Source organism: Triturus cristatus, chromosome 2_2, assembly GCF_964204655.1.
Source record: "Triturus cristatus chromosome 2_2, aTriCri1.1, whole genome shotgun sequence".
In the NCBI taxonomy this organism is placed as follows: Eukaryota; Metazoa; Chordata; class Amphibia; order Caudata; family Salamandridae; genus Triturus; species Triturus cristatus.
Window position 1 is genome coordinate 976948371 of NC_140582.1, and position 16197 is coordinate 976964567.

Consider the following 16197-nt stretch of genomic DNA (forward strand, 5'->3'; position numbering starts at 1 on the left):
CCCAGACGAAAAATAGAACACCGATATTCCTTACAGAGTGGGAGATTCCACCTTTTGGAAATGTGGTCATGATCCCGGCAGCCAGTTTAAAACATTATAACCATGAATTATTGCTTCACTTCCAGCTGTGCTTCTACATGAACAGCAGCCCTGTGCCAGTGATATAGAATGCATTTTTTAATTTGTGGTTACTGATCAACAAATAGACTTGTGAAAAAAATGAATTAGTACATTACAGAGTGATTTTAAGGCAGATTAGGCAGAAAGCGTGTTAATATTTTTCAGGCTGAGAACACTATTCAGTTGCTGTCGTTTGTGGCTGGAATCTTATTGTGGTGTATTCAACTTTATAACAGGAGGCTGGCACAGTGTTCCCGGAAGGCTGGTGCATGCTGTGGTCAATGCAGGCGTAAATAACCGATTCTCTTTTTTCAACACTGTTCTCTGTTCTTGTAACCTTTGAGAAAAAACAGTTAGTCGACTGTATAAAAACAGAGACACACATGATTTTAGATTCTAGCTAGTAGCATAAAATTACAGTTTTGATGGTATGTGAAATAAATAACAACTCTCTACACTTTCTATTGTCATTTTAAGTGCTTCGATCTTAAATATCTGGCAAAAAGAAAAAGAAATCAAACAATAAATGCATTTCGTTGTTGCTCCAATTTGCAGAGTGTGCGTATAGAGAGAGAGCGAAAGAGAGAAAATAACACACACATGCCTGCCCTGTTTACAAATCTGTGGCCCAATGTGGCCTTTTAAATCCTTTCTAGAAACGTCACTGTCAATATAACAGAGACATGAAAACGTATCTGGCCGCTTCTCATTTTACATACTTTTCCATTTCTTTAGGTCTAGCTGGACACAGCTTTAGCTGTTCGCCAGAGCTAGCATGATCACAAAAAAGAATTGAAATGTACTATAAGGAGGGGGCTTTGCCATAGACACTTTGGTCATCTGGTTCAAGTAAAATGTAAATTGGTTTGGTTGGGCAGCAGTTGTGTAGGCTTGCCTATGAAATACTTCCATGTCTGATAACAGACGCAGATATTTTGAACCCAGATCCTGTGTAGGAAGGGTTTTTAAATTGTGAGCTAGGTTAAAATCACAGTAGAAAGGGGTTCTACGTTTGGAACTCCACAATAAACACCATAAAAGGGGCTTTACATTGATAGCACTGACGCCTTCATAAACATATCTGTCGTGTTCACCCCAATATTGTAGTTGCACCCAGTAGATCCCCTTAGCCCAAAACGGAAACGCATCTTCCCTGGAGAAAAGGAGAACTAGCAGGTATCTTTCACCCCTCCGCTTAGAAGTTATACTCTGTTAGATAAGGAGCGGGTTATGTTCTGTAATATGAGTTGGTGGAACGCCCAACTCTTAGAATGTTATGGCCACGGTCATGGATGTGTTGCCATAGCTGTGCTCTCCGTGGAGTGTTCGACTGGTGTCAGTTGGTAGACCTCCAGGTGAGAGTACAGCAGTGGCTCCTGTTTGCATGCACTACGACTTTGAATAAATATTGAATAACCTAAAAGTTACCATCTCTTTGCCTCGTACGATGCAACATTATTTTGGTGAGGACCTGGAGCCACTGCAAAGGGCACCATGCGACATGTATTGCTGCTGCAATTTACCTGTCTAGCTGAGACTATTCAAGCGTTCTTCATGAAAATCTGCAAATCCAATCTGCTGGGGTCCAGGCCATACTGAGGCAGTAGATAAGCAAAGTTTACACTGGTTGTAATGAAGATGCAGGAATCACTGAATTATAGTAATATCCTTTTAATAAGTCGAAGAGCTCACCAGCATACAAACAGTCCTTCTCAATCCCAGTAACTGTCTGCGCTACTCAAAAGATACATTCTGTTATGACACAACACATTCTAATAAGAATACTTAACTATCATCATACAGAATTAAGAACGAGGAAACACACTAAGAATGTAAACACAACACATCCCCCTTTCTCCAAAACGAAAAGAAACAAAAGCAAGAATAAAAATAAATAAAAATAAATAATCATAATTACTAATAAAAAAAAAACTAGAATTGCTAATGGTTAACACCATACTTAATATCAAATGGTTATGGACATTTAAGCGATACTAAACCCACTTATTGGTAACAATGTAATCTTTCAACCAAGAAGGCACCACCTTCTTCCTTGACGAACGACGATGAGAATCTGATTCATTATTCGAAGAGGAGTAAGAATCAGCAAAATCCGAGGATACAGGGTCTTGTGAAGAAACCCCAGTACTTGCATTAGAATCTGACATGGTAGCATTTGAACAAGGGGTAGAAGGAACTTCCCTAGAAATATTAACATCAAAATCATCAGGCATCATATTATTATGAGCAAGGTTATTCTGGCACTTGGCAACTCTGGTTAAATTCCAAACCCTACCATCACTAACCCTTACAGAATTAAGTAGAACTTCAATTACTTTAATAGGTTCCGAAAATTGAGAAACACCCTTTTGAACCTTGAATGGTTTCTTTATACGTACCCAATCACCTACATTGATAACAACTTCTTTAGTACTGTGTTGCATGTCATAGTAAGCCTTGTTTTTATCATGCACAAGTTCCATACGTGCACTAACCTCTTCCATGGACCAAGGTTGTACCTCATTTTAAAATAACCACGTGGGAATGGCTTTAGACCTAGGATTTCTCCCTTTCATAAGTATAAAGGGGGAGAATCTAGTAGACTCATTTAGAGTTATTCGATAACTCCACACTGTTTTCCCCACTTGAGTTGGCCAATCGAGATTACCATTCAATGATAATTGGATGGTGTTTTTTATAACCCTATTGAATCTTTCTACCATTCCATTGCCACTAGGGTTATGGAGTGAAGTAGTTCTATGTGTAATACCTAATTTTTTTAAATACATGGTAGCTTTTAAAGACAGAAACTGTACCCCATTATCAGTAAGTACATATGAAGGAATACCCTCATTCACAAATGTTTCATCCAAAAATAGTAGAACTGAATCCGTATCTGCACTTTCAACAATTTTAACAACTGGCCACCTAGAAAATAGGTCAATGAGGACCAGTAGATAACAATGAGAACCATCCTTTTTACTGATAGGTCCCATGATGTCAATTGCAATACATTCCCACGGGTTTTTAGGAATGAAACCTTTAGCCATTGGAGGACGGAAGGTTTGCAAAATTTTATCCGAAGAGGAACAAAGAGTGCAATTTCTTACTACTCTCTCAATTTGGGAATCAAAGTTTGGCCACCAAAACAATCTTTTAACCAACGACTTAGTCCTTACAATTCCTGGATGACCCTCGTGACATAAATCCACAATTCCTTCTCGTAAATTCTTTGGTGGAATTATTCTCTCACCCCTCAGAAGTGATTTATGAGAAATAGATAACTCAGACCTGACCTCCCAATACGGTCTATAATCTGCATTCAAACATTTTTTTTCCTTGGGCCAGCCATTAATAATAAAAGAAATCACATCTTGGAGAATGTTGTCTTCCAAATATTCTTTGTCCCACTCTTCTCTACTAAGTGCAGGAAAACCCTGATCTTGTACAAAGGCAATATGTAATTCATTCCATTCACTGTTTTCACATTGTTCCAACATCAAGGGCATTCTTGATAGAAAATCTGCAACCACATTACTTTTACCCGGTAGGTAAACAACTTTATATAAAAAAAATTGCATTCTCATAGAGATCCTCGCTAATCTTGCTGAAGCGGTGATAGCACCCTCTGTAGTTAAAATCTTAACCAGAGGCTTGTGGTCACAGCGAAGAACACATTGTTTCCCCCAAATAAAAGATTTGAAATGCTCTAACGCCCATGCACACGCTAATGCTTCTCTTTCAATTATTGGATACTTCTCCTCACAAGGTGACAATGACCTGGATGCGTAAGCTATAATATTTTCTTTACCTTGGTTGTTAACTTGTGATAAAACTGCACCAAGACCCTTGTTACTAGCATCTGTGGTAACTACACTATTTAATGAGGGATCAAAACTCTGAAGTGCAGTTGCTTTTGCAATAGCTTCTTTAATGACTTTAAAATCCGTGTCACAATCTTGTGACCACACGAAAGTACTGGTTTTTTTTAACAGCTGACGAATATTGTATGTTTTTGTTGCAAAATTTGACACGTATTTTGAACAAAACTCTGCCATGCCTAAAAAGGATCTAACATCATCCTTACTGGACGGTGTAGGGGCTTCAAAAATAGCAGAAACTAAAGAAGGTTTGGGTTTCACCCCCTCTTCATCAATAATATGACCCAAATAGGTTACACTTTTTTGTGCAAATTTGCATTTCGAATGCTCACCAGTAAGACCATTGCTTTGCAATATGCTTAGTACTTTTTTTAGCCTAACCATATGTTCTTCCTCATCACAACTAAAAACAAGAATATCATCTTGAAAAAACATAACGCCTTGCTCCTCCTTGAAAAGATGGTACATCAACCTCTGAAAAACCGCGGCGGCAGAAGCCAATTCGAAAGGCATGCGTTTATATTGAAAACACCCAAAAGGGGTGATGAAAGATGTAAATTTCATAGATTCTGGGGACAAGGAGATCTGATGATACGCAGATGACAGATCTATGGTCGAAAACCATTTTGCATTATTTAGATTAGAAACCATTTCATTAATTTTTGGTAATGGAAACCTGTCCACCACAATATTGTTGTTCAGGTACCTTAAATCTACACAGAGCCGAATTTTTCCGTTACCGCGTCTTGCTACGACGATCGGAGAAACCCAGTCTGAGGCCTCAATCGGTTCGATAATATTATTAGACACCAATTTATCCAATTCCTTACTAACTTCCTCCCTTACCAAAATAGGGATATTCCTGCATTTGTGTACTTTGGGAGACGCATCTTGTTTTAGAATAATTTTGTGCTCAAATCTTTTAAGGTTACCTAGTACACTACTGAAAACATTTGGAAATTTCTTCAAAATGTCATTGCTCACTGCCTTACTGTCATCAACAACCAACACTTGTTCTCTACTGTTGGGGTCCAAAATTATGTGTAACTGTTTTTGGTCAAACCAACCGAGAACTGGTGGTCCCTTTTTTGCAATATATAATTTCCCTCTGCACTCTCTCCCTTTGAACTTGAAAACAAACCAACGAAAACCAAGAAGGTCAATGGTTTCTCCACCATACCCTTCAGGGTGAATGTCAGGTTCCAATAACTGTGCACCCACCTTTTGTATAAACGAAGATTTCTATAATTCTTAATTTATGATTGTGAAAGGTGAGCCTGAATCTGCATAGATTTTAATATCTACACCACCAATATCCATTAAACAAATTGGTTTGTTAACCATGGTTCCCTCATCTATATTTAGCACTAATCTATTGTGTAAATTCATAACCAAATCACCCTCATTTCCATTATCCTCAGTCTCACTTGCACCTTGACTGTTTTCATCCGAGTTGTTGACAAACCTAACACTATTTTTACGTCTTCTACAGGCTTTAGCAAAGTGACCCTTTAGTCCACAATTAGTACATTTGAATTTAAGTGCAGGACACATCTTGTTATCGGCTAGATGTTCCAAACTGTTGCATCTGTAACATTTAGGTTTAGATCCACTAGGGGGTGCATATCTAGTAAAAGCAGGTTTAGAATTCAAATTACCTTTTTTTTTTTAATTCACATTGACTTTACTGACAACTTCAGTAATACTATTATCCTGTTTGAGAACATTAGCACATCTGCCAGAAATTTCTGCTTTACGCACAATAGCGAGAATATCATCCAAAGGTGCATCACCATTTATCCAAAGTCTGTCCTGTATAGTGGGGTTAAAGGCATGCATTACTATTTGGTCTCTTATTAAATCATCTTGTAACACCCCAAATTTGCAATCTAAAACCATTTTTCTTAGACCCGCTAAGTAATGATCAATACTTTCGTCCTTATTTTGCTTCCTGGAAAAGAATCTATACCTGGTAACGCCAATACAGACCTTAGGCGCGAAATAAGTATCCAAATGAAGTAAAGTCAAAGCATATACATTCAAGTCACCTGGAAAACAAGGTTTAGACATTCCTACATACACTTTTAACCCAACTGGACCCAATGCATGTAACAGCAATCTTTTCTTTTGCGCGTGAGACATTTTTCCGTTTTCATTCAATGCATCAATGTAGTTACAAAAATAAGGTTTCCACTCCAACCATTTCAACAGAGGTTCTGTTCCAGAAATCCAAAATGCTTGTGGAGGAGTAATATTATAATTTGGTTGACTCATACTTTGTCAATTTATTTCTTGCCTTGACAAAAAAAAAAATTCTTAATTAAAATTGTTCATGAATTCTGTAAAATTATGAAGAGTACTCCTCGTTAAAACCAGGATTAATTTAAGGAAGGTACATACGCTGTTTGTGCTGGAAGAACTAATTCTTTACTGAATCCACCTCGCTTTTGATTAGAGAAGGTATTAATAATGCTGAGACATCCTGTGAAAACGTAGCGTTGACTTTAAGTTTCCAGGAATCACTGAAAGAAACGTCTTCCTAATCGTACGGTTGTTGTGCCTCAGATTCACGGTATCCTAGCAACGTGTACGCAGAGTTACGCACACACATTGCTATCACGCTCACTTGAGGCTGCGGCTTGACGATCGCGCACAAGATGCAGGCAGGAGAGACGCGCTCGAGACACAGCGGTAGCGGATGCGCGCTCGAGACACAGCGGTAGGATTCTCTTTTCAAATACCTTCAAAATACGATATCTGAAAATAATTGAGTTCTCTAAAGATTCAGCTCACGTGTCCACTCCAGTTGCTCCAGTTTGTTTCTTTTAACCTCCGATGGTCCCCATCAGGATTTGTCGGCAACTTCGGATTACAGCTTTTGCGAATCTCGTTAAATTATGCTTTCGAGGTTGATGTGGGTTCATCCGCTCTCCGACATCCCGTCGCCAGTGTAATGAAGATGCAGGAATCACTGAATTATAGTAATATCCTTTTAATAAGTCGAAGAGCTCACCAGCATACAAACAGTCCTTCTCAATCCCAGTAACTGTCTGCACTACTCAAAAGATACATTCTGTTATGACACAACACATTCTAATAAGAATACTTAACTATCATCATACAGAATTAAGAACGAGGAAACACACTAAGAATGTAAACACAACACTGGTGTCCTTTCCTTTCACGTTTTACCCCTCCTTCGCAGTGGCTTCGCTTCAGCCCAGTCTGCGTAACAGACTATTCCAGTGGCCTGTTGGTGGCCATTTTAGGTGTAGGCGGTGCGCCACTATGATGGTTTAGATATCTACTAGCTAAAAAAGATTCAGCTATTTATTTGTCCCTGACGTTTCGCTGGATTGCGTGTCTTTTCAATTAGCCAGGTGATTCGTGTGCCAACTTCTGTGATATCTACCTTCTCGCTGATGACGTCACGTGTCCGTCATCTTAGGTATATTTTATGATTCTACATTGTCGGTCAGCACTCCAGGATTCCAACCTATGCAACGATATCACCTTTGATAGATAGCTCTGGTGTGTTGTCTATTTCACGATAACATGCACACCAGTCTAATTTTTGTTCATGAAGTTCACAAGCACTGGTTGGTGTTGCCTACGAGTTTCTTACTGCGTAGGTGACACGCACACCCTGTTCCATTTCCAGAGTCTACAGGTGTGTTGCCAGTTGCATTGGTGACCCGCACACCTCATCAACTCTACAGGATTGTCCCTGTGTATTGCCAGCGAGTTGCCAGTTGCATAGGTGTCACGCACACCTCATCAACTCTGCGGTATAATCCCTTTGTATTGCCAGCATGTTGACAGTTGCATTAGTGACACACATACCTCATCTGTTCTAAGGTTTTAACCCTGGGTGTTGCCAGTGTCCTGCAAGTTGCAACAGTGTCACGCACATGGATTTTGTTACGAACAAGGAGTTTTTACATTTATAGAGACACGCTCACCAATATTGGGGAGGTGTCTTTTATCTGCATTTTTCTTGTGCTTATAAATCTCTTAATGCTGTTTTATTTTCTTCAATATGTTTTCCCCATGATTTACTGATTGTACTTGTAGCAGTGCTGCTGACTAACAGCGTAGGTTACGCTACAGCTGGTAGTTGTGTTTTTTTTAGGGGGTTTGTCTTTTTCTACATTGGTCTATAACTCTCTCTTCATTCCATTCTTAGTTTGCAGTAGTATTGCCTTTGTTCTAACCTTACAAATATGCAATCTGTCAATTCTCCACCTCCCTTTCTGGAAACACCTGCCAATCCAAACATTCTGTGGAGACAGTGGTTTGATGCGTTTGAGACTTATCTTGGTGCTATTGGTGCATCACATTTCAGACCAGAAAGGAGAAAGTACCTGCTTTTGCATTCTTTAGGATCTGAGTGCAGGGAAGTTTTCAAGCATCTTCCTGAATTGGTTCTGGGTGAGGGTGAAGAATTGGATGATTACCAATAAGTAGTAAATAAATTCGTTATATAATTTGATACATAATCTAGCCTGGTAATGATACGTTACAAGTTCTTTAAACAGGCGCAATTGCAGAATGAACATTTTGATACGTATATTGTTTTAAGGAAACTATGCACACAATGGCAATTTGGCGAATTTCGTGACCAACTAGTAAGAGATCAGTTCATTGCTCAGATAGACAAATACAACAAAAGCTTTTAACCATGGGTAGCCCGTTGTTGGAGGACGTTATCAAAGTGGCTAAGAGTGTCAAGTTAGCACAGTTATCCATCAAAGAGCTCAATGTGACACCTATGGTCAAGGAAGTTAGTGCCATTTCATCCAACCAACCTGTCCACCTGGATATCAAAGGCTCTTAGAAGAGTGTCTTTAAATGTACTAACAGCTGTTTTAGGTGTTGCAACCCTCCTCATCTTAAAGAAAGCAAAGGGTGTCCTGCCAGGAGTGTGAATTTTTGTGGGCAAGACCCTCCACCTTTTAGTGGATTCTGGAACTCGCCTTTCTATGATCACGTCAGATTTGTATCGGAAGACACAGGGTGACAGGGTGTTGTTTCATCCAGTTAGAGCTCCTGTATTGTACGAGGAGAGAAAGATTGACTTGGAGGGGTTTATTGAGGACATTTTAGAGTTTAAAGGACACAGTATTCAAGGCAAGATTTATGTGGCTGTACGAGGCCTGAAAATATTGGGATGGTACCACCAGGGCCCATTTGGGATGGTGCTTGAACCAGGCACAAGTGAACAGGTTTTGGGTATCAAAGATTTGCCCTCTTCGTTACCTTTCGTCAATGAGTTTACTAATGTTTTCTGAAGTGATCTAGGGAAGATTTTTGGTTTCAAACACAGAATTAAGGTAAAAAAGAATGCCATACTTGCCAAGCACAAGGTTAGGTCAGTGCCATTCAGCCTTAGAGATGACCTCAAATGAGATTTGGATAGCTTGCAGGAAATAGGTGTCATCTAGCCAATTGAATCCAGTCTGTGGTTATCTCCATTGTTTGATAAGCACAAATGCAATGGGGACATGCGTTTGTGCATGGATCTGTGGAGCCTTAATAAGTAGATTTGGGTGGATTCTCACCCCCTGCCCAGGGTTGGAGATTTTCCTAGAAGAACTTAGAGGTGCTGAGTAGTTCTCAAAAATAGATTTGGCGTCAGCATACTATCAGGTGGTGTTGGAAGAAACACCCCGCCATTACACCTCTTCAACTCACCTTTTGGCACATTCCAAATCTGTAGAATGTTGTTTGGCTTGGCTTCTGCTGCCTCGGTTTTTCAGCGAATCATGCAACAACTCTTGGGAAGTGTAAAAAGAGGTGTCATCCTCCAGGATGATGTGTAGGTTTTCGCCAAACACCTGGAGGATCATGACAAAATCCAGAGGGCTGTACTCCACAATTTTTATAAGAATGATGTGGTTGTGAAGAAAGAAAAATTTGAATTTTATTAGAGGAAGATTGAGTTTCTGGGACATCTGGTGTCGAGTGATGGTATTAGTCCAAAACCAGTGTTAGTTAAAGCAGTTGTTGAGTGTCCCAGTCCCAAGAACAAAGAGGAACTACACTTGTTCATTGGGTTGTGCAAGTTTTATTCCAGGTTCATCCCAGATTATGTTACCAAAATTAAGGTGTTTTCCAACATGTTAAAAATCAAGGTTCTGTTTGAATGGATCTGTGTTTGCCAAGACACATTTGACATGGTTAAAGTAGAGATGACAAATGCGAAGACACTCAGTGCATATGATCTAAGGGTGCCTTGCACCATAACTGTAGATGCCAGAAACTATGGTTTGGGGGCGGTGTTGACCCAATAAATAAATGAGGGTGAAGTGACCATCAGTTATGGGTCAAGGGTCTTACATGAACTGGAATTAAAATATTCTGTGATTGAAAAGAACTGCTGGCGTGTTATTGGGCAAGCGGAAAGTTCAGGAGGTATATCTGGGGTGGAAGGGTTGTGATACGGACGGATCACAAGCCACTCATGTACATGCTGAGTGGAGATAAAGTCAAGTATACCACTCCTCGAATACCTTGGCTTACCACTAAACTACTCCATTACGTACTTGAAGTCAAATATATTCCAGGTAAAGAGAATGTCACAGCTGATCTTCTCTCGAGATTGTTGGTCAATGATTTGGACACTGTTAACCCTGAAGATGACAAGGAAGATTGCTTCATACCAAGTGTGGATGTTGTTGAGATCAAAGTAAGTAGTGAAGGTGATTGGAGGAAGGCTTAGGATAATAACATGGTGTTGAAAAATGTCAAGGAATATGTTGTGAATGGATGGCCTACAGAGAGATACATGTGTCCTGATACCCAACCATTCTGCAAAATTGCGGAAGGGATACAGGATCGCAACACCGCCTTTACAACCCATTCCCTTACCTGAAAGGCCGTCAATGAAGGTGGGCATTGAAATGGTTGGTCCATTTAATTTTCTTCCTGATCATTTGCGTTACACATATGTATTATTGGACTACCATAGCAAGTGGCCTGAAGTTCGTTTATTTGCATCTCCTACTGTGAATAATGCTGTGCGGTTCACATGAGAGAGGGTTTTCCAAAATCAATAGAATTGGACAATGGAGTGCAATTTGTGAATCATGAAATGGAAGTGTTTTTGAAAGAATCAGGGGTGAAGCATTTAAGGAGCTTGCTTTACCACCCACAAACGAATGGTTTAGTGGAAAGAAAGACTAGGATTGTGGTAGAATATATAAGGGGGGCAAAAACCAATGGCTACAACATGGAGGAGGTGATGCAATCCATGTTGTGGTTTTATCATTTCAATCTGCATTCTCTCGCCAATGTGTGATCTGTTGAGTTGGTTAGAGGGTGCCAGTCCACATCTATACTGCATGGGTATTTAAAGCTGTACAGAACAAGGTTGTGAGTGGTGTTGATCAGAAAGCCATGTGTTGTAGGGTGATAAAATAACAGAGTAGAATGAAAGACAGATACGATGTAAAAATGACTACAAAATAACTAGCCTTACGCCCTGGTGATGTGGTGTGTGTCAAGAAAGCAAATGTTGTGAGTAAAGGGGAAGTGGGGTATAGTGGCCCAGTTTCTGTCAAAAACGTTTTGTGGGAGTGCTGTTATGGTTCAGGGCGGGCATTGGCGGAATGTCAGTAAAGCTGTAAAAGTACAGGGTGTGTCTAGCACAACAAGCATTGTGAAGAAGGAGTATTTGCCAGCCTCTTAAAAGAGGTCCACAATCATGGAGCTGCGTAGGTCTGCATGTGAAAAGTATTTACCATGGAAATTGAAATAAAGGGGCATTCTTATGTTCCTCACTAATTTATGTTTTGTTTAAGATTTTGGGTTCTTACTTAAGGGTTTTCTTTTGTATTTAGTGTTCTTGAGGGGTGGGGATTTGGCCTGTGTTTGTTCTGTTATAAAAAAGAAGATAATATGTTATGTTCTGTACTATGAGTTGGTGGAACACCTAACACTTAGAATGGTATGGAGTGTTGCCATAGCTGTGCTCTCTGTGAAGTGTTCTACTGGTGTCAGTTGGTAGACCTCCAGGCACGAGTACGGCGGTAGCTCCTGTTTGCTTGCACTACGACTTTGAATAAATATTGAATAACCTAAAAGTTACAGTATCTGTGCCTCGTACGATGCAACAGAATGTTAGGAGGCAGAGAAATCTGTCAGAGAACCACTTGTCTGTAGGTTATCAAAATTTGGAGGTCAACCCTGGTAACCCAAATCAGTGTGCATAAATATTGGTATTTCACAGACAGCCATATGGTTATTTATTATGCAGTACTTTGATTGGCAAGCAGTTTTGTCAGCCCACCAATGAGGTAGCTCCATTGCTTATAGCTGTTAGAGATATTGTCAAAGCAGACCTCTTGTCAGATACTGTAAAAAAGATACTAAGTAGTGTACCTCAGGGACAAATACAGTCGGAAGGACTTTTACATTGGCAATGTTCTGAGAAATACAATGAGAAGCTTTTTTATATTGCAAAATATTTGCAACTGAAAAGGTTTTGAGGCTGAAGTATGACTATTGCAATAAGATGGGACATTATATTACGATCTTTGTGACAACCACAATACAGAAAAGGAATGTTACAATGTTTAATACTGATAGATCTTCTTATATTAATTTCTGGTTAATAAGGGGCCAGCGAAGTTTGGATTTAATTGTGTACATTTATAGTGTTATGTTTAGTATCTACTTGTGTATGAATTAAAGTATTGTATCTTCCTAAAAGTAAAAGTACAGGCTCGATATTAATGTATTAATTACTACAATGTGGTTTGTGGAGTTCTGAGTTTGTAATCCACACCACCTCCTTGGGTAAGTCATTAACTGCTCTGCCCTGCTACCATGGAGATCAAATGCTATACTTTCGAATCAGTTTGAGTCCAACAGCAAGTTTGCTTCTAGGATACCAGAAGTAAAAGACTTGAATTGTTACATGTGGAGCCCACTGAACACTGATTGTCCTGGAACCCTCCGGACCACATTCTAACATTTACACATGAACTTCATTGGGAGTGCATTATTTTTGCTCACTTCTCTAGAAGATGTTAGTGCTGCTATGGTCCATCTTCCCCAGCACACCCAGCTGTGGCACCACAAGTGCTATAGGCACCAATAGCTGCAGCTTCAGTTACTACTGAAAATATAGCACTAGTGCAGCATGCCAAATGTGCCAGTAGAAGTAGGCTGGTGCAACATGGCATGATGTGCTGTGGATTCCTATCTCCGAAGATTGCTGCCGCACCAAAAGGTAATTAGATAGTGCCCTATTTTTTTTTAAACATATTTTTGTTTATATTTTCATAAACCTTCACACGTACATAAGAGATTAGCATACAAATAAAACGGTTTTCACCATTCCTCTACAGGAAGTGGTCTCCCGGGACATCTAGTACAGATTCACAACATACAATAGTGTATGTCCATATCCACCGGTCGCCCTTTTCAACTCAACAATCTCAACATATCATAGTCCAAAGAAGTTACAAGAGAGAGCATTCAAATGTGCAGGGCATAGAGAATTACACAATAACAATGAAACTGTGAACAACGTTAGCAGATTGAATAATGGGTTCCAGGTGAGGTAGCCTCCAGCATCTCAGTCAGTAGTGTGCATAGGGAAGGGAGCGGTAGTCTGCCCCCCCCCCCATCCAGTGAAAAACATCGTCCCAGCTGCCATGCCCCATGTGATACCAGCGGCTCACCATACAGTCAAGGCTTTCTAGCTAACATGCAAACACTCGCCCTAAGAATGCCATCATTCTAGGGGTCTAGGTGCTCCCCCGCGAACACTCTAAATCACTCTCCCCAGTCTCATCCTCTGATCCCGATCTCTCAGAAAAGGGGGAATCATAACTCCTGGGGTTTTCAAACATATCCGTCACCTTCATCCATTGAGGAGCTATTTGTCGCCTTTGTATGCTCCAGGCCTCTTTCCTGTGAAGCGCCTGGTCCTCCACCTGGGTCCATTCCCTAACAGAGGCTTCCTAACTTACTAACACCGAACCTCCTGCACACTTCCACGTCATTGAAATCTGCTGCTTGGCTAATATAAAAGCCAAGTCAAGGAAGTGGTTTACTACTTTCTTGGGTGCTGGGCTGGGGAACAAGCCCAACAAACACACTTCCAGGGCGCAGGGTATATCACGGTTCAGTGTGGCATTCAACCTATGCACCACTGCGTTCCAAAACTCCTATGCATACTGAGAGGACAAGGTCATGTGGCAGAAGTCTGCCTCCACTAGCACACAGCAAGGGTAGCATTTGGGTTCCCCACCATAAATAACAGCCAACTTCTTTGGGGTGAGATAAGTTTAATATAGGTAATTGAGCTGGACATCTTTAAATCGGGTGTTACTGGACACGTTCTGTGAGTAGGCCGATATCTTCACCCAGTCCTGGTCTGTATTTGCCCAGCTCAGGACACCTCCCATGTTTGTCAGGTAGTGCTCAAATTCACTCGCACCATCCCATTTAGGGCGCCATACAACCATTTGACCAGATGTCTACTTCTACCTAGGGTCAACAAAAAGTGTAGAATGCCATAAGTATGAAGTTCGGCCGCTCTAGGTACCCAGAGCGCCATAAAAGAGCAGGTCAGTGCCTCATAAGTGAGGAATTGCCCAGTGGGCCGGTCATGTGATTCTACCAGGGTTCCGAGGGGCATCAGCATGGAATCCTTATAGCAGTCACCTACCGTCACCAATCCCATCTCTGTCCATGCTGTCAGTTGTGCCGCCGTGAAGAAGGAGGGGAGCTCCCCCCCGTGGGCGGCCCACCAATGGGAGCAATAGGGCATACAATGGGTACATCCTCGTCTTCAAGACACAATGCCGCCAGCACAGGAGAGACAGTATCTAAAGCACCCCATACCCTACTCGCCCTGGCACCCACTGTAACAGGCGGGCTAAAAGTTACACCTGGTTGAGAACCATCCCCAGATGTCCCAGTTTGGTCAAATTTGTACTTTCCAGCTAGAGCATAATCCACTAAAGCTGGGCAGCCAGGTAATATCATTTAAAGTCCAGCACGCTCAGGCCCCCTTCCAATATTGGTCACTTGAGAATGTCTAGGTACACCTTGTGCCTCCCGCCATCCCAGATGAGTTCTCTCAGTAATGAGTCCAGTTGCAAACCTATTGTGTCACTTGAAAGGGTCCCCAGCTGCAGTGATTCATCCAGTGGTCAAACTGCTCTCAAATGGGAGTTATTTGATGTTGAATGATCAAGGTTGTTGTGGGATACTGCCAGGCATCGCATATCTGGTCACAGTAAGTTCCAGGGTTACTTGTTGTATGCAAGTATTGTTTCCACCGACCCACACAGTCAGGGAGGCGCCACTATTGGCTTCATTGAATGTTTCCCTTATACGGTTTGATTCTCTGAGCAGACTGAAAGCCATGCATTTACAAAAGGATGTGGCCTTAACATTAGCCCACAAGACTTTTGATCTCCAGGTTGCAAGGTCTTCAGCTGAGATAAGGGCATTAGTCCGAACAATCTTTCCGCTCCATTTCTTTAACATGTCTGATACGAGTAAGATAGTGCACCTATTTAAGAGCATGGGTTCTGGACTATTGAGCACCTTTCAGACAATCTTCGGGGTTATTCCATCATTTATACACTTCGTATTGGAACACGTTTTTGGAGGGCTTCCGCTGGTCCTACTACTTGTAGTGGGTATCCTGGTTTACATTTTCCTGCTACACAATGCACGTCCCAGCTTTCAAAGAGATGGAAAAAGCACACCTGGTGTGATGTTGCCGTGTATGCATGGTGCCTCTGGGGACACCTTGGCTTCGGGAGCTAAGTGAGCATTGTTTCCTATCGTTCAGATCAGTCTGCGTTTTACCTGTGCTCTGCTGCCTGTTCTGCTGATATGAATGCGTGTTGGACATAAGTCTAACACTTCCATTGTTTGCGCTACTGGAAGTGCACGTACTACTGGACCCCTTAAAGGCCCACGTGTTACAGTGTCTTCAGCATATTCCCATGTTGATGTTGGCATTCTTCGAGCCACCACAGGATGCTTCAGCTCCTGTCAGAATCGACACCTGCTCTGCAACAGGCTCTCAGGTGTCAAGTGCTTCCGCAGCGGCTGCTGTGGGAACTGGAGAAGATCACCTGTGCTCCAAGGACCTGATCCAAGAGGTGTTACAGGGACCGTCATGTGCGAAGGCAAGCAACAGTTATGTTGTGTCTCCCACATAGGA

At 41.2% G+C, this 16197-nt stretch overlaps 1 protein-coding gene across 1 annotated transcript in view; it reads right to left on the reverse strand.

Moving 5' to 3' along the window:
- Nucleotides 1–232: 232 nt before the first annotated feature.
- The window catches only part of LOC146863028 (uncharacterized), a 263261-nt gene continuing 247296 nt past the window's right edge, over nt 233–16197 (reverse strand). The window contains exon 4 of the mRNA XM_085643331.1: nt 233–457. Coding sequence (XP_085499457.1) covers nt 296–457 — 162 coding nt within the window. The 3' untranslated portion in view covers nt 233–295. The remainder of the gene's footprint in view (nt 458–16197) is intronic.